At 41.3% G+C, this 26,921-nt stretch overlaps 1 protein-coding gene across 1 annotated transcript; it reads right to left on the bottom strand.

Annotated features, from left to right (window-relative positions):
- Positions 1-673: 673 nt before the first annotated feature.
- Positions 674-26,415, bottom strand: FFAR4 (free fatty acid receptor 4). The gene is made up of 3 exons (XM_031956085.1): positions 25,821-26,415; positions 5,255-5,383; positions 674-1,261 (listed from the first exon to the last, which is right to left on the bottom strand). Exons 1-3 carry the CDS (start codon positions 26,412-26,414, stop codon positions 869-871), a joined length of 1,116 nt encoding a protein of 371 aa, XP_031811945.1. The 5' UTR covers position 26,415; the 3' UTR covers positions 674-868.
- Between the last annotated feature and the right edge of the window lie 506 nt (positions 26,416-26,921).

Genomic DNA, 26,921 nt, shown 5'->3' with positions numbered 1-26,921 from the left:
TTATTTCATTAGAAGTCTTTTATAAAGGAAAATCAATTAGAAAAATTCCTGGGGGACAGAGGAAGGGTGGGACCAAGGTGACATCATGGTGACTGGGTCTGGCTTCTCAACTGTCAGCAAATTACAAATACCTATGGATGCCTAAGCTCCAGTTGTACCTCATGTCTAGAACTTGGCTTTCTGGAGGCAACCACTAGCAAACAAAATCTAGTCATTTCACAGGCTGTCAATCCATATCCTCTGCCCTCGCTTTCCCTGAGTGCTGAATTTTGCATTAAAGTTAATTATGCTTGAGAAAGTTCATAGAAAGTTTTGAGAAAACCAGAGACACCCTGAGGTAATCGCTGGATTGGGGGGAAAGTGGAAGAATGGTTGTCATGGAGAACTATGATATCCAGGGAAAGAATGGTTTGAGTTGGGTCTGAATTCAAGACCACTGATGTGCATTACAAACTTGGTACAGCCAGGAAGATATGTCTTATTAAGTTTAGAGTTGATAAAAATTGGAGAAATTATGCATTAAATTAGATAGTTATATATAAATCACATTTTGGAAAACAATCTTATTTTTAGTGCTCCAGGCAAATCACAAGTTAAGGGGAAAATGTGATGGACCGGAGCAAAGAACATTTGTTATGGTGAATAAGCACCTACCCTCATTTAAACATTTCTGTTAAAAAAAAAAAAAATCAACTTTCGTATAGCAAAATGTCTTAAAGGAGGGCATATCTGTACTGAGGGGCGCGACCACCACATGGAAAACCTTACCTAATGCACTCTCAGCCCCCAAACTAAACCATGCTGGTATAAACTGTGTACAGTCCCTCAATATGCACATGGGTGAAAAAACCCACAACCAGTGAAGTCATCAGCCTGTAACCACAGACAAGTCATTTCTTCTCACTGAAGTGTCCGTAGCCATGTTGTTCTTCTCAGGCAGCACGGAGCAGGAGAAAAGGACCCTCCACCATTCCTTCTGAAAGTGGGAGGCGCTGTACAGAATGGGGTTGACCGCCGAGTTGGCAAATGTAAACACTACGATCCAGAAGAACAGGGATGGCCATATCACCAGGTCCTGCTGGAAGTTCTGGATCAAGATCAAGAAAACAGTGATGATGATGGGGCTCCACATGATGAAAAATGAGACCATGAGCACAAGGAGAGTCCGGAACAGTTTGTAATCTTGTTGGGAGACCCGGATGTGGCGGTCTTCCGAATAGGCCAGGTTGACGTTCAACCTTTTTCTGGAAGCTTTTGTAATCTGCAACATCAAAACAAGGTGTCAGGGGATGCTGAGTAACATTTGAGTCCTTTTTATATTAAGGAATAACCCCAAAGAACTGGCCTCTGAAAATCCTCTTGTCTATAACTGAGAAACATGACCTTCTTGAAGAGATCTAAGAGACTTACAACAGCCTGAAAAACTTAAAATGTCACTGAGGAATGTTTAACAAAATAAATAAACATACACTACTACACACATAATGTTAATTTATAGTTTTCTAAGTCAGGGCTTTTTAAACTCTTTCCTTTTCACCCAAAAAAGAAATAAGAAAGTTTCTTTCTGAGCCTGGCACACTTGTTTTACATCATAAATGAGTGATGCTGTTTATAGTGAAAGGGAAAGGGAAAAAAGGAAAAAGAGAAGAGAAAAAAAGGAAAAGAAAAGGAGTTCAAATTAGAAATAGGACATAGGGTTGAGTTAGTGAAAAAGAAAAAAGAAAGGTTAGTTGGATCACTCAAGAAGATAATCATCAGGTTATTTCAACTAAATAATATTTTAAATTGTATCAGAAGATTTCAGAGCAGCATAGAACAAAGGCAAGAATTCCACAATGGGAACTGAACTTGGGTTCAAATCCTGACTCCTCTACTAATTACTTATATAACACTTAGCAAGTCAATTAACCTGCCTAGGCCTTCTTATCTGTAAAATAGTGGGTATTTGAGGCTAGAGTCCTTCAAAAGTACCTTCTACCTCTGCTCCTGCAATGATCTGCAAAGTACATTACATCAGATCATTTCATGAGGTTTTCTCTCACCAAATGCAAGGGCAATAAGGGGGAAGAGGAAGGAATTCAGAGAATTCTGAATATGAACAGGTGAAAGTGGAATAAGCAGAATCAAAAGAATGATACACAAGATTATAGCAATCTAAAGGAAATTGCTACTAAAGGAAATTGAATTAGGAGTCTCTAAAGAACTGATAATTATTCAGAAGATAAGATCACAAAACAAAGCACTCTTCACTTTTAGTCCAGAGGCCAAAAAGAGAGATAGGAGCAGAGATGGGAGAGAAATAGCCACAGATAAAGAGAGATAAAGACAAAAACAAAGACATAGATGTAGAGACAAAGCGGAAGAGAGAAAGACATAAAGAGGAGCAAAAGACAGAAAGTTAGAGAGAGACAGAGACAGAGAAAGTGGAAAAAGAGACACACAGAGAAAGAGAGAAGGAGGGAAAGAGAGAGGGAGGGAAAAAGAGAGGGAGGGAGAGAAATATCAAGAACACCAGTTTGCTATTTATTCTCATATTCCTTGAGGTCTTTATTCATTTAGAGCTCTATGGTTACAAAATACTTTAAAATATCCTTCCAACCACCCCATAATACATGACTAATGCAAGAAAGAACTCACTATTTGACAAAAATTGCTGGGAAAATTGGACTTTCACAATTTACAGATAAGGGATGTGAGGCTATTAGAAACTTTGCTTATTTCATAAACCTATTAATCAGCATGCTCTAAGTCCTTTCTCTCCTATATATCATGGTACCTCCTAGTAGAATTAACTAGGCCATGCATGGTTGCTGCTTTTTTTTTTTTTTTTTTTTTTTTTTTTTTTTAAATAAAGCTTTTTATCTTCAAAACACATGCATGGATAGTTTTCACATTCACTCTTGCAAAACTTTGTGTTTCAATTTTTTTTTCTCCCTCCTTTCTCCCCACTCTCTCCCCTAGATGGTAAGTAATCCAATATATGTTAAACATGTGCAATTTTTGTATACATATTTCCACAAATATCATGCTGCACAACAAAAATCAGATCAAAAAGGAAAAAAATGAGAAAAAAATAAAATGCAAACACACAACAACAAAATGAAAATACTATGTTGTGACCACATTCAGTTTCCATAGTCCTCTTTCTGGATGCAGATGGCTTCTTCATCACAAGTTTATTGGAATTCACCTAAATCACCTCATTGTTGAAAGGAGCCATGTCCATCAAGTTGATCATCATATAATCTTGTTGTTGTTGTGTATAATGTTCTCTTGGTTCTATTCAGCATCAGTTCACGTAAGTATCTTCAGGCCTCTCTGTATTCATCCTGCTGATCGTTTCTTACAGAACAATAATATTCTATAGCATTCACATATCATAACTTATTCAGCCATTCCCCAACTGATGGGCATCCATTCAGTTTCCAGTTTCTTGCCACTACAAAAAGAGCTGCCACAAACATTTTTGCACACGTGGGTCCCTTTCCCTTCTTTAAGATATTTTTGGGATATAAGCCTAATTATTCCATAAATTTGAGTCAATTCTCTATATATTTTAGAAATGAAGTCTTTATCAGAGACCTTGGATGTACAAATTTTTCCCAGTTTAGTGCTTCCCTTCTAATATTGTCTGCATTAGTTTTGTTTATACAGAAACTTTTTAACTTAATATAATATAATTATATAATAATATAATATAAAATTATCTATTTTGCATTCCATAATGTACTCTAATTCTTTTTGGCCACAAATTCCTTCCACAGATCTGAGAGGTAAATTTGTTCTCCTAATTTGCTTATAGTATCACTCTTTATATCTAAATCATGAACCCATTTTAACTTGATCTATAGGATGTTAGTTGTGAGTCAGTGCCTAGTTTTTGACATACTAATTTCCAATTTTCCCAGAAATTTTTGTCAAATAGTGAGTTCTTGGATTTATCAAATGCTAGAATGCTATAATCATTGACTATTTGTCTTGTGAACCTAACCTATTCCACTGAGCAACTGTTCTATTTCTTAGCCAATACCAAATGGTTTTGATGACCGCTGCTTTATAATATAGTTTAAAGTCTGTAGACCAGGGCTTCTTAAACTTTTTCTCACTCATGATTCTTTTTTGTCTGAGAAATTTTTACTCAGCTCTGGATATATAGGCATATAAAATAGTTATAAAAACCAAACATTTGCAAAAAAATTATAATTTCATGACTCTCACATTCAGTTATGCAATCCACAGTTTAAGAAATTTTAAACTAGACTACAAGGGCTACTAAGTTGCCTAATGCTACCAGCAATCAGGTATAATAAATATCACAATGACTGGATCTGAATATGGATTGATTAAAATGGTACAGCCTATCATAATATCCCACTTGGAATACCCTGAATTGAAATGGTTTTCACACATTTGATGGGTTTAAATGTGGAAAAGGGAACACTTGTCCTGCTTAGAATTAGGGCCAACAGGTAGAAGTTCCAGGGAGATAGATTTTGGCATTAGGTGGGAAAATCTGCCACCAATGAAATCCATCCAAAAGTATACATAAGGGCTGCCTTAAATGTGATAGGAGCAACACCTCTTTAGGAAAGCTGGGCTAGTTCTTTAAAGTGGCAAGGAGGCAAGTTTGCTTCCTGGGGTATAAAAAGCCCAAGTTGGAGGAAGCTGGAATAAAAAACTTTTTCTTATTATCCTTGTGGGATATCCTTGTGGAAATGTTTTCCCAGTTTTTTGTTCAGTTGATAGTACAAGTAAAGCTAAATATTTTAACTTTGTATTTTTAAAAAGTGTGTTTTTCAACTTTATTTGGTAAAGAATTGGTTTTTCTAGTCCACAAGTGCTTATTAAAGCACATTTTAAAATTCTGAACTTGAGTTTTGGGGCTAAATCTAATTTTAGCTTGGCTCTGAAGACCAAGTTGCAAACTCTCCATTTACAAAGGTCTTCAGGTAGAGGTCGATGACCATTTGTAAGGGATGATGCATGTGGAGGGAATTCTTATGCAGGGAGACTCAGAGCCAGCATGCTCAGTGGGAAGAGCCCAGGCCCTGGAGTCAAGGATTTAAACCCCCCCACCCATGTTTTTTAACCTGTGTGGTCTATGCTAGCCATTCATCTTCCCTTCCAAAATTTTGGTTTTCTCATGTACAAAATGAAAAATCAGAGGCAGCCTCTCAACTCCTTTCTGATTCTCTGGTCCTGTGATCCTTATCTGTTCCAAGAAATTGGTAATATATGAGAACAACAAACATACCTGTAAGATTTTGGAGTAACTTATCACAATAACCAATCCCGGCACAAAGAAGTTCAAAATCGCAAACAACACATCCCAACAGATTTCTCCTTGGATGCTGGGCCAGACCAATGTACAAATCTGAACTTCCTATTGAGAAAGAACATGGAGAAATTTCTGGATTAACTTATTGCTCTTAACCCACTAAAAGGTGGTAATTTGCAATTTTTTTTTTTTTGTTCTTTGTAATATACAGTAAATCACATTGTGACAGGTCAAGAAAGGGTCTCAGAGATCACAATGTCCTTTCCCCTCATTTCAAAGAAGGGAAAACAGAGCTTTAGGGAGAATCTATTCTTCCTATAGAACCTGGTAGAATATGCACACTGATAATGTCCGTGAGATTTATTTAAAACCTTTGGACAAAAGATTTAACTACATTCCTAGTAGTCCGAAAAAGCAGATATACCTGCTAGGGAAATAAAGTCCAGACAGGAAATAGCTTTGTGGAGGAATATGACTCTAAGAAGCAGAGAAGAAAGCTGGCTATGGATTTAAGACAGAATAGATCCTGTCAGTTAGGAGTTGAGCTGAAGAGATCAGATGATCAATCTGCTCAGCAGAGACAGGATACCTTGTAGGAATCATAAGAGGACATCACAAGAGGAGAAAGCTCATTGATTGCTGCAGTCCCTAAGCCATGAGTTGCTTTGGCAATATGTATTTCCCAAGTGTGTTCCTTACACATTTATGTGTATAGGGATAAATGTGCTACAAGTATATGCTGGTATTCACTCTCCCCACAGGTGAACCACGAATTTATGGGAGAATGTGCCCCAGATTTATAGGTGGCAAGAGGGAACATTTTATAGCTGTTATTAATGCCTTTGCTTTAAGCTAATTGTGTCTATGAGCTGACTGTTAAAGGGAAGAAAACTGGTAGGGGCTCATAAGCTATAATAGGAGGCTAGATCAAAAAATCCATGTAGGAGTAGTCATCCCTTTTGACTCAATCTGAAACATGCAAGTACCTAGTTGGGGAGGAATCCCTAAAAGACTGCTATATGAAACACTTCCAATTCTAGGCTACCACAAAAAGTAGTCAGTCCTGCCTCAACAGAAGTTATCATATAAAGGGTAAATGATCACTTCTTGGGAATATTGTTGAGAAGATTATGACCTCTGAGTTCCTTTAATTCTGAAGTTGGGTTTTCTGAATGAGAAAAGCAGGAGTTTTCTGGGTAAAAAAAATATCATTGGGCTGGAACAACAGACTGAATATAACAAGGTAAAGCTAATAAGAATAAATGAAAGATCTAGAAGTCAAGTTCAACAAATCAATTGAACAAATACAGTGTGGCATGTGGGAAGAACCTGTTTCAACAGGAACTGGAGATAGAGGCAAGAACTGGGAGTATTATGTGATCTGCATGCCCCGTGAGTCAACAGGATGATGGCTTCCTGAAAAAAAAAATCAATATAACTTTAGACTCCAATGATAGAGAAGGTAGTATGTCTGGGAAAAGAAAGGTACCATCCCACTGTGAGAAATGCCAAAAAGTTGTTTTTCCACAGTGTTGCAAGCTTTGAGGTAGTGTGGGATAGTGGGTACCACTGACTAAGAGGTTTTCAGAATCTGAGAGGTTAAGGAAGATTAGGATTCACAGAACAATTAAATGATCAATAGAAGTCTTGAGCAAACAAGAAATTGAGGGGCTGGGAAAGCACAGGGGGATTCAGCCAATCAGAAAGAGTCTTGTGGTTTTGAGAAAACCACAAACAAGATAATAGCCCATTCAGCCCAAGCTAGTTGGGGTCAATAATGGGACTTGACCAAATCACAACTGGGCCTGCTTAATAGGCTAGTTGTATATTAAACAACACACTCCAGAGGAGGAATTTTCTGCCATTTCTGAACATGGGATATATGGGGGGGGAGGGGGGACATGTTTTATACATATTAAGGGGAAACATATAGTGGGCGTATCAGAAAGACTGTAACACGGAAGAAAGAGACCATCCATTCTCTGGAGGGAAGGACTGCTTCACACTAGCAAATATAAAGGGTCCCCCACTTCTGTACTCAGTGCTCCCTTTTCCCAAAGAGAAAGGGGCCCGCTTCTGACCATAAACGTTAAGATGATTCCTTAAGATTATTCTTTAATAAATTTTCCTTGATATCTGACTTTCAGTGTCAAGAATGTTATTTTTTTCTTTTTTCCCCTTGAGGCAATTGGGGATAAGTGACTTACCTAGGGTCACAGCTAGGAAGTGTTGAGTATCTGAGGACAGATTTGAACTCAGGTCCTCCTGACTTCAAAACTGGTGCTCTAACCACTGTACCACCTAGCTGCTCCAAGAGTGTTATTGCTAATGATTTTGGCGCCCAATGTGGGGCTTCATTCGCAGACCTCAGGCAGAGTACGGTAAGACTCTTTGGGAAGAACACTCCCGTTGATTTCAACAGTCTGGAGGTTGAACCCTGTTCCTTTCAAACTCGGGACTTCAAACTATAAGCTTGAGGTGGCCTGAGAAATCTTAATGATAGGGAGCCAGCCAGCAGACCACTCAAGTCAAACAAAGGTAAGAAACAGCCTTTGTTAGTCGGGAAGGCTGAAGTGGGCAGCTTTGGACTGTGCTGGCCTTGCAGAAACCATCTAGCAGAAATCCACGCAGAAGTCTCCAGCCAGCTCCAAAATTTGCTGAATTTGCAGATGGGAGAAATGGGTCCTAGGCCTAGGGAAAGGGGACTAATCCCTGGGAAGGGATTGGGAGGACATTTCCAGGAGTAGGGGCAAGAAGAGACTCTGTGTGCTAAACTGAAGGAAAAGAAATTTAAAAGGAGTGTTGTGTATTGTGTGTGTGTGTGTGTGCGCGTGTGTATGTGTGTGTGACAGCCTCTATTTTGTCTTCTCTGTGTGTGAATTATAAAGGAAAAAGATCTGGCCATTGAGATTTAAAAGCACTTGTTTTGTACAAAATTGGATTTATGCAAATAGTTTTTAGCTAGAGAGAGGAAGGATTAGTTCTGAGAAAGGGAAAGTTTTTAACTACTGCATCAAAAAGAAAAGAAAAAAAAACTTGATACATTTCTGTGGACAGAAGACTGGCCAATTTGTATCTGCTAAAATAGTTAAGGTTATAGAACTATTAAAACATTTCAGCAGATTCTGGAGTTTTTGCAACTAATTATTAAGTTGCTTGGCACTGTCTCTCAGTGGGCTCACTGGAGTTACTCTACTATATTTTTAAGTAGGCCTAATTTACATGCTTAAAAGCCTCCAGAGGGTCAGAACTAGTGACTTACCAGAAAAAAAAAAAAAAATTCCCTGGTGAAATCTATCCTAGCTAGGCTGGCGTCCCTCCCTGTGTGTATTTTTTTGAATTTTTGTACTGGTGCCCCAACATCTTCTACATGGCCCCCCTCTTTGGCATTTCTAGCCTGGAGGGTAGGCCAGTCACTGTGCCACAGACCTGCAGCTGGACACCTGGGTCCAAATTTCTCCTGTCCTCTCCGCCAGGGTCTTAAAGTCCTCCAATTTCTTAAAGCCTTGTTAGCAAACTTGAAAGAACTGTTTTCTACTGTCTTAAATTTGGTGCTGTGTGTTTGTGAATGTTTATTCTGGTATAAGATTTTAGAAATAGGTGTGCATTTATATTGAAGTATTGCTAGAAATTTAAATCTGTATTTGATTTGAAGTTAAAAAAAATGGGTATTGAAACAAAATTCTCTGGTTATTAATCTAAAAAGGCCACATGTTTGTGTTTCCTAATTAGATGAAATATATTTAAGCTACCATGTCACTCTCTAAATTGTATATTGGGTAATTTGTAAAAGTTGTATGGGCTATGCTGTAATATTTTGTCAGCCCTGCTGGATATGTGGTATAAATTTTGTGAAATTTGGTCCAAAGTTATTTAGGATATTAATCTTAAGGTTTGTCTTACCTTCTCCCTTTAACAAAGAAATAAAAGCAAGAAAATTTGGTATAGTCAACAACGATACTGTATGAAGATGTAATCTGATGGAAGTGGATTTCTTTGACAAAGAGACCTAATTCAGTTTCAATTGATCAATGATGGACAGAAGCAGCTATACCCAAAGAAAAAAACACTGGGAAATGAATGTAAACTGTTTGCATTTTTGTTTTTCTTCCCGGGTTATTTCTACCTTCTGAATCCAATTCTCCCTGTGCAACAAGAAAACTGTTTGGATCTGCACACATACATTGTATCTAGGATATACTAGGACATATTCAACATATATAGGATTGCTTGCCATCTAGGGGAGGGGGTGGAGGGTGAGAGGAAAAAATCGGAACAGAAGTGAGTGCAAGGGATAATGTTGTAAAAAAATTACCCTGGCATGGATTCTGTCAATAAAAAGTTTCTATAATAATAATAATTAAAAAAAAGTCAAAAAAAGTCAAAAAAAAAAAAAAAAAAAGAAAATTTGGTATATAGGGATATGCATAATTGCAGAACAAAATGTACCTAAGTATGGATTGATAGAGACTAATAATTCTGATAATGAAACACTATTTGGTGTGGAAATAAAGTACTATCACATTTTATTTGTCCCAGAAGCAGAAGTAAACCTATTGGGAAGAAATTTAATTCTTAAATTAGATCTAGAGATAAAAGTGGTATAGGAATGATTGGCTATTAGACTACATTTGGTAAGTACTGAAACCTATAAAAATATTAGACCAGAAGGTTGGGTAGGAGAAGGGAATCATGTGGGGATGAAGGTTGATCCAATGGAAATTAAACTAAAGAATTCTCAGGCTGTTAGCCTGTGTTAGTATCCTATCCTGATGGAGGGAAGGAAATGGCTACAAATGGTTATCAATCAACTATCACAGGAAGAGCCAGAGCAGTTAACATGGTTAAAAGAGAAGGAAAATGTTTCAACAGGTAAAAGCAAGTTCTAGTTACAGCTCCAGTATTGGCCCTGCCTACCCTTAACAAACCTTTCCATCTGTTTGTTACTGTAGATAAAGGAACTTCTTTGGGAGTTCTAACTTCATTGTGGGCTAGAGAAAGGTAACCTGTTGCCTTCTTATCTGAAGTACTTGAACTGCTCTCCAGGGGATAGCCTGAGTGTATACAAGTAGTAGCCGCAACTACCTTGTGGGTAGCAGAAAGTTGAAAATTGACTTTTGGGGAACCATTGATAGTAAGCATCCCACATCAAGTTAGGTCATTCTAAACTAAAGGGCAGGTCGTTGGCTGACTAATTCAAGAATCTTAAAATATGAATCACTATTGCTGGAAAAAGATGATTTGGTTTTAAGCACTGAGAACTATATCAATGCAGCCACCTTCCTACAGAAAAATGAATCAAGTCAGGCAGAACCTGAACAGGGTTGTCTGAATGCAATAGACTTCCAAAACAAAGTTAGATCAGATGTGAGCGATATTCCTTTTGAAAGAGGAGAATGATCGTTTATAGATGGGTGTCCACGAGTGTCTGGAGGAAAGAGAAGGAATGGTTATGCAATCATAAATGGGAAAGATTGGTCAGTCCAAAGGTCTGGATCCTTGCCAAAGAACTGGTCAGCACAGACATGTGAACTCCATGCTCTAAGTCAGGCCCTTAAGAAACTGAGTGGGAAAGAAGGAACTCTCTATGTCTGTGGGGTAGTCCATACTTTTGGAAACATTTGGGAGGAATGGGGCCTCATAAATAGTAAAGGAAAGGATTTGGTCCATGGTGAACTGATCAAACAAGTGTTAGAAAATTTGCTATTGCCATCAAAAATTGAGGTGGTACACAAATAGTGGTGGTCACCAGAAGGAAAGCTCACTGGAAGTGAGGGGAAATAGACTTGCAGATGAGGAAGCAAGGCAAACTGGGCTAAGTGACAGAGAAAACCCTGTGTTAGTCTTAATGCTTCAAGGGATCATCCCAAAGTGATCCCCGTCTTTAATCAAAGGGAAACAGAAGAGTTGTCTGAATTAGGGGCTACTTAGAATAGTGGGTACTCCCAAAATGTTAAGCAAAGGGATAACAAGAGAACTGATAGGGGAAGTTATTGGGGAACCAAGGCACTGTGGGATATGATTCTTGAACACTTTGAGTGTATGGGATTTATACGGTAGCAAAACAAATCCCAGAAAGATGTGCAATACGGCGGAAGGTTAACAAAAAGATCCCAAGGAAACAAAATGGGGAAGGGAAATCTTGTTAAGACATTTCCAAAGAATTCAGGTGGATTTCACTGAAATGCCACTAATCAGGAAACATTTACTAGTAATTGTAGATCACTTAACTGGGTGGGTGGAAGCCTAACTCTGAGCTTAGCCCCAGCAGTTGGAGTCAACAAAGTCCTCCTAGAACAGATCATTCCTCCATTTCAGTTAGTGGAAAGGATTGACTTGGACAATTGGAACCCATTTTACTGCTAGGGTATTACAGGATGTCATGATGTGTTTAGGAATTAAATGGGAATTTCATACCCCTTGGCATCCACCTTCCTCAGGAAGAGTAGAGCCAATAAATCAAACTTTGAAATAACAGATCATTAAACCGGGCATTGAAACAAGATTACCTTGGATGAGATATCTGCCACTAGTATTTCTCAGTCAGAATGGCCCCTGATGGGATATTGGATTATCACCCTTTGAAATGCAGTATGGAATGCCTTACCCAGGTGGGGAAAGAGAGGTCTCATCAAAAGGGGTCCACTTAAGAACTTTCTAGGATGAATTTTTCTTGCTGTTATTAATGTAGGATTATAAATACTTATTTAGGATATATGATCCTTGAGAACTAAATTCACCTAAAGCTTTGATTGATGAGAGCTGCTATTTGAGATAAATCTCTTGGGACTCTAGCTGATATTGTTTAGAGTTTTGAATTCAGATATGATTGTCTAACAAAGTTATCAAGTCAGTAATCTACCATATGAGAGAAATGTGCCACAATCTACTCAGAGGAATGTGATCTTGAACTGTTACAGGTGGAGGTTAATATCTGGGCAAAAGTTAATATCTGGGAAGACAACCTTGAGCTCTGCTTAAGATAGGATCCTTTTGACTCAGTTTCCCAGTTTTCAATAAAAACCCATTGGATTATTCCTGAGTGGCTATAAGGTGGAATTGTTACTGTATAATTGGCTGTCAACTGTAAAACAGAGCTAATGATGCTTTATCCTATCATGTATGTGCTCTCAACCTGAGGTCTAAAGGACCAGCTTTTGATTGTTAATTATGTCACAGCTTTTTCCTCTTATGACAAGATTCTTTAATCAGAGTAAGTGATCAATAGAAATCATGAGTACAATACAACTATGTCGAATCTTACAATTTTCAATCTCAAAAAAAATATGGTCATTATATCATAAATAAGTAGGTAAGTGAATATTTGGCCTTGTCAATCTATATGTTGATAGATGCATAAATCTGTATGAAATAAGGTCCTTAAAGATTTACCCTGTAAAATGATTCAGCTCTATGCACCTTTCCAGGTTGAAGTAGTCAGGATTCCCTTAGGAGACTGAGATCTCTATCTCTTGTCCCTAGAATTCCATCATCCGAAAAGACAGAAGGGGAATGATGGGCTCAAGCTGAGTATCTACTCAGAACTATGTACCTAATTAAGGATTGTGGAACATATTATTGTTTTATCTTCTTGTTTGGGCCAAGTTTATTGTATTCCTTTGTTAGTTTTATTCCTTTCAGGTGTTAGGATTCTTACAAGGTACTAAGATAGTGGAATTGATAGAGACAATAATTATCTAATTTAGCATGGTTCAGTATGATTGATTTTATCTTACAAGGAGTTGTTATGTGTAAAGGGCTGAAACTCTTGAGTTGATGCACTGAGGTCTGACAACTGAGCACTTAAGGCTAACTACTGATTGGACAATACTCTATTAGCATATGCTTGGAAAATGGCCCTTCCTACTATCCTGTGCTGATTCAATCTTTTGGTGTATACAGAGAATTGTGGGAAGGATTAGGGGGTGGAGTAAGACAAGCCAGAGTCACTTGGGCGGTGGAGGTGGAAAAGGAAGGTATCCGAGATCCTGTGTCCATTCCCTTCACTTTTACTCCTAAAGACCAAGAATAAAAACCAAGGACTTTTGCTTATCCTGACTCTGGCTGATTCTAAGATATCCAGGGTGCTAACTCGGCCTTCACATTTGGTGCCCAACGTGTGGACCAAAGACCCTAATTTTATTGAAGTCCCTGGTGACCAGAAAATAGAGTGAGTATTTTAATAGACAAACAGGGAACTTACTTTGTTAAGGGCTAAACTAGTAACCTTTTCTAGCTGAAATGGGGCAGATATTAGGAAAAGATTCTCCTCCAGCCCCAGCCCCAACCCCACCTCTGCCCCGACAGGGTGCTATAGAAAACATACTTAAGTTGATCCAGGGACAAGGCTTAATTGTAACCTGGGTGCAGATAGCTAGACTCTTGGGTACATTAGAACGCACGTCCCCTTGGTTCTTAAAGGAAAAAGAAATAGGGCCAGATAATTGGAAACTAGTAGGAGATTAACTATGTGAATACTACAATGATAAAGGTCCTCATTCAATTTCCAAGGAAACATTCTATATATGCAACATGATACAATGGCCTTGACCCTGCAAGTTACAGAAAAAAAAAAGTTTTAAGAACAGCCAGATGAGAAAGTGTGAGGAAAAAGAGAAAGACAAAGAACAGATTAATAGCAATATCACCAGAGGGCATGAGGAGTTAAGTGAGGATGAAGGGCATGGTGAAAGGCTTGATGATTCTCACGTTCATAAGACAGCTTCAACCCCACCTACAGAGCAGATTATTGACATGCCCCCATCAACTTCACTTTCTGGGATGGAGGGAGGAGGAAGAGTGGGAGGGGCAATGATATCACCTGCACCTCCCCCGCCCCCCCCCCCCCCCCCCCCCCCCCCCCCCCAGCAATCACCCCCTCCTATGACTAGATTGCAAAAGGCACTACTTAAAGCCACGGAAGAAGGGCAGGATTTAGCTTATTTGAAACTAGGAATGTATCCTGTGATTCAACAGTTTAACTCTTCAGGTCAAGAAAGTAGAAGATACACTCCTTTAGATACAGAAATCCTCAAAGACCTGAAAAAGGTTTGCACTCTTTATGGGGCTATATCAGCTTATGTTAAGATGTTATTACAGAATTTGGCTTATAAAGTCTTAATCCCCACAGACTGGAAATCTATAGCAAGGACATGCTTAGAACCTGAACAAAACTTGTGGCTTTCTGAATATAGTGAGCTCTGTGGGATACAAGCCCAACAAAATAGTCATAGTGGAGTTAATCCTCCAATCACCCTATAACCAACTAACAGGTATAGGTTCTTATGCAGAAATTTCAGCACAGATTAATTACCCCATAGCAGCATATGAGCAAATTGCTGCTGCTGCTATCAAAGCATAGGCTTTTCTCCTCAGTAAAAACGACAAGGGTGAGGCCTTCACAAAAATTGCACAGGGCCAAATGAACCTTTTGCTGATTTTGTGGGACGTTTGCAGACTGCTGTCATACAAACTAATGGTGAAAATGCAGTAACAGACATTATGATAAGGCAACTTGCTAAAGAAAATGCTAATGAGGTTTGTAGAAGAATTATACTAGGACTATTCAAGAATGCTCCTTTAGAGGAGATCATAAGATGCTGTGCCACAGTGGGCCCAAATGCCTTTTATAGCCAGGCTATGATGCAGACTTCCCAAGATCCGAACACGGGAAGACAGGGTCTCTTTTGGCAAGAGACTTCCAGAGAGACTTGTCATTGCTTTCAATGTGGTAAAGTAGGGCATCTGAAAGCTCAATGTTGGCATAGAGGCAGAGTGAGAAAACAGGGTGGGAGGACAAGACCCAAAACCCCATGTCCAAAATGCAACAGAGGCTTCCATTGGGCAGCGGAATCTAGACTGATTCAGGGATAAGGGATGAGGGGCCCAGCTCCAGGGTCCAAGACAAAAAATACTTGGAGCATGATGGCAGCTAATGCTACACCCAGAGAGTGCCTATAATTCCAGTACCCAGACATGACCAATTAGCCAGGAAGCCATCTGATGGGAGAAAGGAATTATACAATCAATCAGCCAGGAAGTAACCTGATGGGAGAAAGGGATTACAATTGGGGAGAATAGAGTTGTATGCAGCTGGGACATCTGAGATATTCCCTGGAGAGGTGAAATCTGTTCCTCTCCAGCCTATGGATCCCTCGCCTCCAGGCACAGTAGGCTTGACCATTTCACCTCATGAGAGTACTTACAAAACAGTGTCCATCCTTACACTGATGTGGAAAACTGGGGAATGTGTAGTTAATATCCCAGTCACTAATACAGGTAGACAATGTGTGACTTATTAACCAAGAGAAGTAGTAGCATCAGGTTTACTGATACAGACTCCTAATAAGCAATCTGGTGATAGTTGCCCAGATTCTGACTCCAAGCAACAAAATCCAGGAATATTCTGGACTGTAGCAGTTATAGCTGAGGGACCTATGCTCACTATTTATATAAATGGCATACCATTAGAAGGATTGGTAGACATTGGTGCAGATTGTACAGTCATTAGAAGTGCCAACTGGCCCAGCCACTGGCTAAAGATTAAGGCAGCCACCTATATGTCTGACATAGCAGCTGAAGTTAGTGCTACCCCTTTGAGATGGATATTTGAAGGTGAAACAGGAGTTTTTACTCCTTTTATAGTTGAAAAAATCCCCAACAATCTGTGGGGAAGAGACATTTTACAACAATTAGGGTTAAAAATGAGTACTTTGGTTTTTTAGGCAGGGCTGCTATTGAAGGCCTGCCAATGCTCTCACCTGTTCCTATCCAATGGAAAACTGATACACCAGTGTGGATAGAACAGTAGCCCTTAGCTAGCGATAAAATTCAGGCCTTATTAGATATAGTACAGGAGCAACTTGACCAAGGACACTTACAACCTTCTCTAAGTCCTTGGAATTCCCCAGTATTTGTTGTAAGAAAGAAATCTGGAAAATGGAGGATGTTGACTGATTTAAGAAAAGTAAATGAACAGACAGAAATTATGGGAACGGTTCAGCCTGGACTTTCATCAGTTGCCCATTCAGTGGCCTCTTTGGGTTATAGACATTAAGGATTGTTTCTATTCTATCCCTCTAGATAAGGAGGATATGAAAAGATTTGCCTTTTCAGTGCTCAGTGTTAATTTAGCTGAGCGCTATAAAAGATATGAATGAACAGTTTTGCCACAGGGAATGAAAAACAGCCCTACTATGTGTCAAATGTATGTTGCTGCTGCTCTTACTCCAGTAAGAAAAGCATTTCCAAAAGTAATATTACATTACATGGATGACATATTGGGATGGGCACCTGAGGAACAAATGTTAGAAGCATGTCTACAAAAGACCATGGAAACACTAAGGTACTATAAATTGTACATAGCTTCAGAAAAAATTCAAAGACATGCTCCTTTTCAATATTTAGGATATGAAGTATACCCTAAGGTGCTTACAGTACAAAAACTTTCCTTAAGAACAGAAAAGCTAAAAATCTTAAATGACTTACAGAAATTGATAGGAGATATCCAATGGATGCATCCAGTGTTAGGCTTGACTACCTATCAACTGCAACCATTATATGACATTTTAAGGGGAGACAGTGCTTTAAACTCACCATGCCAGATTACAAAAGAAGTTCAAAAGGCTTTGAGAGAAGCTGAACTGGCTTTATCCAATGTGGTTGAAAAAATCACTCAAAAACCCTTGGAAATATCAGTTTTTGCTACACAAGAGGCACCCACAGCAGTCCTTCAAGAAGGAGACAGTGTGATAGAGTAGGTGAACCTCCCGGCACAACCAGAACAAAGCCTTACTCCTTACCCAGTGCCTGTGGCTAGAATTTTATTAAAGGCCATTAAGTGAGCAGTACAATTATCTGGGACAAGACCTGACAAGATATACACCTTTTATACTAATGCACAAATTAATGTATGCTGTGAAACCATCCCAGAGTGGCAAATTTTATTAGCCATGACTCCAAATTTTACACATGGGTCTCCATTAAAGATAACCAGACTATTACATAATTGGCGATGCATTCTTGAAGAAAAAGTTTCTAAAGTTCCTCTTAAAGGACCAACTATCTTTACTGATGCATCCAAACATAATATTTGTGCTGTATACTCTTGTGACTTAACTATAAAGAGAGTAGTCAGAACTCCTTTCAGAATGAATTGTATGCAATCATTCTAGCTCTTACTTATTATCCAGGAGATATAAATAAAATATCTAATTCAGCTTATTCAGTAGGTGTGGTACAAAGAATTGCCACAGCTCAAATGCCTCTAATATATATCAGCTCTTTAAGGACCTTCAAGAGCAAGTGAGAAAGCATCCAGGTAAGATTTATATCTTGTATGTCCACTCTCATAGTGGACTTCCAGGTCCTATTTTTGATGGCAATTCAAAGGCAGATAGCCTTCTAACTATATTGGCCAATACTCTTTTATTTCAAGAAGTCCAAGAATCTCATTTTAAATATCATCAGGCTGGTCGAGCTTTATGTTTACAATTTGGAATAACAAGAGAGGAAGCTAGGAGCATAGTAAAAGCCTGTACGGCTTGCATTCCTTTCCATGCTCCTACACTATCTCCAGGGAAGAACCCTCATGGTTTGAGACTCAATGAAATCTGGCAAATGGATGTGACCCATTATAAATCTTCTGGTCATCTGTCTTTTGTCCATGTTGTGGTAGACACCTTTTCAGGATTCACTTTTATAATACCAGCAGCAAAAGAGACAGCCTGAGTGGTCACTGAATTCCTTGTACCAGCATTTGTAATCATGGGTGTGCCACAAGCCATAAAAACAGACAATGGACCAGCATATACTTCTAAACATTTTGCACACTTTTGTGCACAGTATAAGATTTTACACACCACTGGCATACCCTTTAATCCTCAAAGACAGGCAATAGTTTAGAGGAGAAACAGAGATATTAAGACGCTCCTCCAAAAACAAAAGAAAGGGGGAGCCACAGGAAACCCTAGAGAACTGCTAAAGCTAGCTCTTTATACTATTAACTTCTTAATTTTTGACAAAGATGCACTGGCTCCAGCAGACAGGTTTTATAACCCACCCAGAAGGGCAGTGTCCAGTGCGAGAAGCTCCACTATCTTTAGATAATCGCCAGGTCATGTGGAGAGACCCAGAAAGTAGTGAATGGAAGGGACCAGATAGGTTAACTGCTTGGGGAAAAGGGTTTGCTTGTATCTCCACAGGTGGAGAAGGAATCAGACGGGTGCCAAGGAGCTATATTCGCCTTGTCCAGTGAAGAGAGACGGAGCAGACCCTTGAAAGGAAGGAGAAGACCCAAGAAACATCAGGTGGTTCTGTTGCTGACTGTGCCCACCACTGAAAGAATCTGGCAGTTATGGCATTTGACTCATGGACATCAAAAATTGTTGGACTTTAAAACTCTCAGGAATCATTGGAATCCTTGAGACATGAAAAGACGGTTGTAGGACTTGAAAATCCTGAGAAATCATTGGATTCTCTGAGACATGATAAGACTGTTGTAGGACTTGAAAACCCTCAGGAAATCATGATGAGATTGTTGTAGGACTTGAAAACCCTCAGGAAATCATTGAATTCTCTGAAACATGATAAGATTGTTGTAGGATTTGAAAACCCTCAGGAATCATTAGATTCTCTGAGACATGATAAGACTGTTGTAGGACTTGAAAACCCTCAGGAATTATTGGATTCTCTGAGACATGATAAGACTGTTGTAGGACTTGAAAACCCTCAGGAATTATTGGATTCTTTGAGAAATGATAAGACTGTTGCAGGACTTCAAAAACTTGTGGGGATCATTGGATTCCCTGACACGTGAAGCAATGGACAATAGATTGGTTTGGGGCTGTCTCTTGGCTGCTGAAGAAGGCGTATGTGTGACTGTTGTTTACATACCCTCCTTCTAGGACTTCTGGAAATCTTTCACAACACCATGTTGATTTATATGGTTTGTTATATCACCTCTTGCATGTACAGTTCATGTCTGTTGCACCACATTGAGTCTGCACTGGCTGTGAGGAGAGTCACCACTAATAGCCTGTGCGTTATTGCTATGTGCTTGTGTACTACCTCCCATGCTGATGAGGTTTGTGCATACCTGTTTCTAATAAGACCCTTCAGCCCAGAAACCTGCTATCAACCCCCACTTCCTTTAGGTGCTTTTCACCTCCCTTCCTGAGATGACAGGGAGGGCATGATCACTTTCTTTTTGGGACTCTTACCTCCCTGAGAAGTCAGGGATGGTGTGACCACCTGTGTTCTAAAACAAAAGAAAGCGGGAGATATAAAGGGCTGAAACTCTTGAGTTGATGCACTGAGGTCGGACAACCGAACACTTAAGGTTAACGACTGCTAGGACAATAATACTATTATATGCTTGGAAAATGGCCCTTCCCACTATTCTGTGCTGGTTCAATCTTTTGGTGTATGCAGAGAATTGTGGGAAGGATTAGGGGGTGGAGTAAGACAAGCCAGAGTCACTTGGGTGGTGGAGGTGGAAAAGGAAGGTCTCGGAGATCCTGTGTCCATTCCCTTCACTTTTACCCCTAAAGACTAAGAATAAAGACCAAGGGCTTTTATTTATCCTGATTCTGGCTGATTCTAAGGTATCCAGGGTGCTAACTCGGTCTTCACAGACCTGGGCCAGAACTTGAAACAAGGTACTAAGTGGAATTGAGGAGACAGTGGTTAAATCTAGTTTAGCATTGATTTAATCTTACAACAAATAATGGTTTCCTAGTGATATAATGATTGGTTTATACTCAGTGTGGGGCATATAAGGAGGAGCTGTCAGGGCCAGAAAGGACAAGCCCACTAGAAGCTCTCGGAGGGGAAGTCAGATTCATTCCATCTTCCACTTTTTTGCTGGCTGGAGGCAGAAGCTGGCAGAGGCAAAGGACTAGTGGCAGAAGCTCTTGGAACCAAGGAGAGAGATAGGCCCCTAAGAAAGCTAATCGGGCCCAAGGAAGGAGACAAGACTTGGAAAGAGACAATAAAGGATTTGGATTTTAACTACTGGATACATTTGGGGTGATTACACTGAACTGAAATGAAGGCTGCCTCCAGAAGCCCCCTAAGAAACCTGCTCCCTGCTCCCAGAGAACATTACATTTTAGAGGAGAGTATTATATTCAGGTTATAAGTTTGTAGTTTAAAGAGAAATGTTAAATTAGGGGTTACTTTTGAGGAAGATTAAAATATAGATGAGGAATGTAAGATGATGTTAAAAGGATTGAAGAAGGGGCAACAGAAAAGATATGGAAACCAAGTCCTTTTTTTTTTTCCTGAGGTAATTGGAGTTAAGTGACTTGCCCAAGGTCATACAACCAGAAAGTGATAAGTGTCTGGGACCAGATTTGAACTCAGGTCCTCCTGACTTCAGGGATGGTGCTCTACCCACTACACCAACTAGCTGCCCCAACCAAATCTTTATTAAAAAGGAAATGGGGAGATTGTGAGAAATGCTGAAAAGTTGGGTTTCCACAGTGTTCCACAGGTAATATGGGATTGGGATAGTGAGTACCACTGACCAAAAGGTTGTTTGAATATAAGAGGTTAAGGAAGGTTAAGATTCATAGAACAATTAAATGATCAATAGAAGCCTTGAGCAAACAAGGAACTGGTGGGGACAGGGCTAGGAAGGTACAGGGGGATTCAGCCAATCAGAAAGCGTATTGTCATTCTGAGAAAATCACAAACAAGATAATAGCCCATTCTGCCCAAACTAGTTGAGGTCCATGATGGGACTTGACCAAATCACTACTGTGCCTGCTTAATAGGCTAATTGAATGTTAAACAACACACTCCAGAGGAGGAGTTTTCTGCCATTTTTGAACATGGGATGTATTGGGGGGGGGGGGGACATGTTTTATACATATTGAGTGGAAACATGTATTGGGCGTATCAGAAAGATTGTAACATGGATGAAACATTCATTCTCTGGAGGGAGGGGCTGTGTCACTCTAGCAAGTATAAAGGTTCTCCCACTTCTGTGATGGGGGCTTCCTCTTCCCGAAGAGGAGGGGGACCCGCTTCTGGCCAGAAACCTTAAGATGATTCTTTAAGATTCTTCTTTAAAAAGTTTTCCTCAACATCTGATTTTCAGTATCAAGAGTGTTATTTCTAACACCACCAATCCCTGCCTTAGTCAGAGCACATCTGGAAGATCTGTTTTCGGTTCTAGGCAAGACATGCTAAGATAGCCACATGGAATATAGGGAGGAAGGCATAGATATAATAGACAGGATACTGTTCTTGGAGTCAGGAAGACTTGTCTTGGATACTTATGAGCTATACGGCCCCCGGTAAGTGACCCAACCCCTGTTAGGCTGTTTTTCCACCTATAAAACAGCATGATATTAAAGGCTACATGTGCCATATAAACTTTCATTGAAGGCTTGTTATGTATATCAAATGAGATAATATAGGTAAAATACTTTGCAAACTTTAATCTATCAATGTTTAGTTCTTCTCCACATGAAGGAATAGATTTTATTCTGTGTAGTTCTAAAGGTCAGAAATAGGACAACTGGGTGGACATATTTTACCTCCATCACCGTTAAGAACTTCTTAATAATTTTAGGGTTATGAAAAAAATGAAATGGGTTCCCTATGTTTGGAGGTGCCAGAGCTGAGAATCCACTACCTATCAGGGATGCTTTTGAAAGGATTCCTGCACCTGACAGGAGGTAGATCAGACTAAATGGCCTATAAGGTCCAAAGCCATTCTAAAACTCTTTTGTGAGTGTATGGCTTAACTCCCTCATTACTGGAAGTACAATTCATATATTTAAAGTATAATTTTTAGTATTTATTTAGTATATATTTAGTACTTATTTACTGTTTCTCTAATTTTTATTAAAGAAAATAATAATATATATACACTAAATTTAGTATGTGTTTAGAGTATATTTAGTATACTAACACAGATTTAGAGCAAAGATATGTGTTAGGCTTTTTTTTCCCCTTAAGTTTATTGTGGCACATGTAAATGATTGACCCAGTAACATACAGGTCAATTTAAGGGGAAAGAAAAACACAACAAGCTGGACATGTAGAGAGAACAAAGGATTAATAGTCAGGAAACTTGGGTCTTAGGTTTGGCCTATAACTAACTTCTCTCTGACTTTGTTTCCTCATCTGGAAAATGGGAAGTTAGACTAAAACTTCAGGAGTTCTCTACTTGACTCTGCAAACTCTGCAAACTCTATTTTTACAAGTTTAATAACTGTATTTCAATATAACCGGTTTCTCTTGCAATCTCATGTATTTAATTTATATCTTTAAAAATTTAATTCTGAGAAAGGGTTCACCAGACTGCCAATAGGGATCATGACCCAGAAAATAATTAAGAAACCTCTGGTATAGGTGATCTGTTAGGTTTGCTTTATTTCAGGGTTAATAAAATTTCTCTATTTTTATTAAGGGGAATAATAACAATTCCTATTGATATGGCCCTTTAAAGTTGATAAAGCCCTTTTTTCACAAATATCATGAGACCTATTGAAGGCCTGACTTTTGACCTACCACTGGACTTTCATGACTCAGAAAGAGTGAGGCTGACAACTTTGGGCAACTTTGCCTCACTTTAATCCAATTCACCCACAAGTCAAGATGTCACCTGTTATGTCATCGGTCTCTTCAAAAATGAAAGAGAAACACATGACCCTTTTAGGCAGACGAGAAAGATGGCCATGATCTGCCCAGAGTCACACAGCTAACAGTGTCTGAGAAAGATATTTGAATTCATGTCTTCCTGACTCCACGCTCAGCACTCTACTTACAGAAGCACCTAGTTGCCTTAATAAAGTTCATTGGCAGAACTTGAACCCAGTTCTCTCAAAGTTGAGTACCTTATCTACCTTATGAATAAAGCGAATCTGAGAAAGATCACATGATTGAGAAGCAAAGTATGCTATAAGAAAGATAAGACTAGTTATTTCACCTTGATACAGAGGAGGAAACTGAAGTCCAGAAGGTGATATGTTTTACCCAGAGTTCACTCACACAATACAAAATCCATGGCAGAGCTATCTTCAATTCAGATCAGGTAATGAACAGTTAGGAAGAAACTGATGTAGGATTCCCATTTGCATCTTCCAAACACTACCTTTCCTCACCACCTCACTGCTCCTTTTTTCTTCTTGTTTGATCATGAAAACAAAGGCAGGGATCCCTCTCTTTCCCTTCCCTACTTCCTTTTGATTATTCTCCTTTTCCCCAAATCCTCCTTCCTCTCCTTTGAAAGACAAAGAAAGGAGAAGTATAGAGTGAGATGAATGTGTCCCAAAAGGAGGGAGATGTCTTGAGTCTGAGATACCAACTGGATACTCAGGAGCTGATGCTCAGCAGACAGCCAATCTTAGAAGAATTAAAAGACAAAGATTTAAGATTCACTATGACACAGACTAGAGGAATCCTGGCATTCAAATGCCCTTCTGATATATTTCTTAGCTATGGGACAAACTGCTCTGGGCTTCAGGTTTTTCATCAGCAAAAATAACATCCAATAACTGCTTGTCTTACCTCATCTTTAAGAGACAAGGGCTGTTTTAGGGTTTTACTTTTTATCTTTTCATTTCTAAAGCCTAATCACTGGGTAGAGTGGCTAGCCCATAGTAGTCTTTTAATAAATGCTTGCTGAATAGAATTGCAAACTTTAAAGTGCTATTTAAATGTCAGGTGTTAAAATTATCTTCACAGGGAAGGGGCAGGTGAGATCACCATGGCAGCAGCAGCAGATGAGCTCACCCAAGGAGTGTGAAGAGGGAGAAAAAAAGAAGGAGGCTTGGGACATTTGATCTTTATATCTATCCAAGCACAATAGTCTGTACACAATAGAGACATAATAAATATTTGCTGAATGAATGAAAATCTGCAGTTACCCAGGAGATAAGGTTTACAAACATTTGTCTAAAGTTAAAAGTCCAAAAAAAAAATGCTCCAAATCCCTTATCATTTTAAGAACTATTCTTAAAAAGCATACCCCAAAAAAGTAATTGTAATCCTAAACATCACTTTTATTTCCTTAATACATTGGGGTGGGTGTAGAGAGCACAGAAGAAGGAAGCTCAAAAAACCACAGAAAAAAGGCACGAAATTAAGCATTTTATGAATCCATTCAAATGGGTACCAAAAATAATAGCTAGAATCTGCAAAATTGCTTTGACGCTAAGAAAGTGCTTTTTACCTGTTAACTCCTCTGATTTAGAGATCAGCCATGTAAATACCAATATGTAATTACAAGTGTTGGGCTCCAGACATTTCAGCGATATGTGGGAGAGGCCAAGATAAAACATACCAGAAGTAGTGGGAGGTTTTAATTGTGAATTCAGGGACTTTTGGGGGAGAAGAGGGAAAGGGATCATCATATCCTGAGTGACAACTACCAAGAAAAAAATTGAAAATATTTCTTAGTTCCGTTTCATATTTTCAGAAATTCAGACTCACTCTTAACTTTATCTGTTGTTAGAAATGGAATCCGCAAATAAGTGCATTGAGTTCTAAACTGGTTTAGATTGAGGTTCTCAAAACTTTAAAGAAATGTTTTAATAATTGTATTTCAATATAATTGATTCCCTTTCACTCCTGTATTTTTTGTTTTGTGCATGATTGTGAGAAGGGATTCATACGTTTTGCTGGATTGCCAAAGAGAGTAGGTAACAAAGAAAGTTTAGGGCTCTTGGTTTGGCTGAACATTCCCATCAACCCCCCTAAATCACTGGGGCACCCTTTCCTCTTCTCTCTGGAAGGCCAGCAGGTGTGTCCCTCAGTTCCTGATTCTCTCATCTATTTGCACAGGGCTCTGAACCTTCGCTGGCCCCGGGCAGGCAAGAATAGGTGACCAGACCGTTCCCTCCACAAATGTTGACCTAGTAATAAGGACCTGGAAGATTGCATCAGGAGCCTGGGCGCGGGATGGAAAGTGTGAACGTACAGGGGTCCTGCTCTGCCCCCAAAAGTGGAGGTGCTACTGTGTCCCCTCATGAATCGGGAAGAAAAGGGGGGGTACGGGAGAGAAGCGGAGCATAGAGCAGGGGACGAGACAGCGGGTCTGGGCGCTCTGAAACCCCAGCCCGAGCGGACCGACTCGCGCGCTGCCTTGGTTACGCGAGAGAACCCCGCGCGCGGAGAGGTGACCCGGCGAGTCCCCCTCACGCAGGTGCCAGACTCCGGAGCCAGGCTCCGCACGCACGGGATGCAGCACTCCAGGCAGCCCTTCTCTCGGTCCGGGCGGCCCCCGGGCCGCCGCCCTGCCCTCGCCCCCCGGACCCCGCCGCCCTGCCCTCGCCCCCCGGACCCCGCCGCCCTGCCCTCGCCCCCCGGGCCCCGCCGCCCTGCCCTCGCCCCCCGGGCCCCGCCGCCCTGCCCTCGCCCCCCGGGCCCCGCCGCCCTGCCCTCGCCCCCCGGGCCCCGCCGCCCTGCCCTCGCCCCCCGGGCCCCGCCGCCCTGCCCTCGCCCCCCGGGCCCCGCCGCCCTGCCCTCGCCCCCCGGGCCCCGCCGCCCTGCCCTCGCCCCCCGGACCCCTCGGGGCGGCCCCGCTCACCTGGCTGCGGCCGCCGAGCGGCTGGCGGCGCACGCTGAAGAAGATGCCGAGCGGCAGCGAGGACAGGGCCGCGTAGAGCCAGATGAAGGCCAGCAGCGCGGCGCGGACGCGGGGCCCCGGGCCCTGCGCGCTGTGCTGCATGCGCACGATGCGCACCAGGCGCTCCAGGCTCACGGCGGCCAGAGACAGGATGGTGACGCTGCCGCTCAGGCTCATCACGTAGACGAGCAGGTGGCAGGCGAGGTCGCCCAGCAGCCACTCCTGGGTCCAGCGCACGGCCAGCACCGGCGGGATGGCCGTGATGAAGAGCAGGTCGGCGCCGAAGAGGTTGAGCACCAGGCAGGCGGTGGTGCCCCGGCGCCGCTGGCGCGCCAGCAGCTGGATAGCGCACACATTGCCCACCAGGGACGCCGTGAAGATCAGGGCCAGCGCGGCCGTCTCCACGACGCTCAGGGCCAGTCGCTGGTCCCCCTTGAACTCCGAGAAGAAAGGGAAGAAGGTGCGGTTAACCCCGTGCGGGCCCCGCGGCAGGGCAGCGGGCGGTGCCCCCCTGGCCGTCCCGGACCCCGCGGGGCTCTCCAGGAGCGGCAGCATTGCCCCCGGGCCGCCTGCCGGCCCCGAGACGTCTGCCTGCGCGGGCTGCAATCATCTGGCAGGCTGAAGCTGGCAGGAAAGAGGAAGGAGGCGGTTCTGACATCTCCCCTCCTGCCCCCTCCCAGGATCCAGGCACTTTACTGCTCCCCGTGGGCCCGGGAACGAGGAAGTGACTGAGGGGGGAGGGCTGGGTACTCTGGCCTGGGCGGGGAGCCGGCGCCGGCTGCCCAGCTGTGGGGGTGTTGGTGCCCGCGCGCAGGGCGGGGGATGCCCCTCCGAGCCCCACGGGCTTCCACGCCCCTGACCAGCCTCCCTTTTGGCAAGGCCTGGCTGGGCTGAGCCCTTCTGAGGTCCCTCCCTTCCCGAAGAGAGCCCTCCTGCTGTAGCCCAATTTCTGCCCCTATGGGATAAAGTACGCTAGTGGCTTCTGGCTTTGCACCGCTCCTGGGGCAGTTTGGGGGACCGAGGTTCAAATTCCACTTCGGATATGTACAGGCTGCGTGACCG

This window comes from Sarcophilus harrisii, chromosome 2 (assembly GCF_902635505.1).
Source record: "Sarcophilus harrisii chromosome 2, mSarHar1.11, whole genome shotgun sequence".
NCBI lineage: Eukaryota > Metazoa > Chordata > Mammalia > Dasyuromorphia > Dasyuridae > Sarcophilus > Sarcophilus harrisii.
This window is presented reverse-complemented; position numbering and strand designations above follow the sequence as displayed.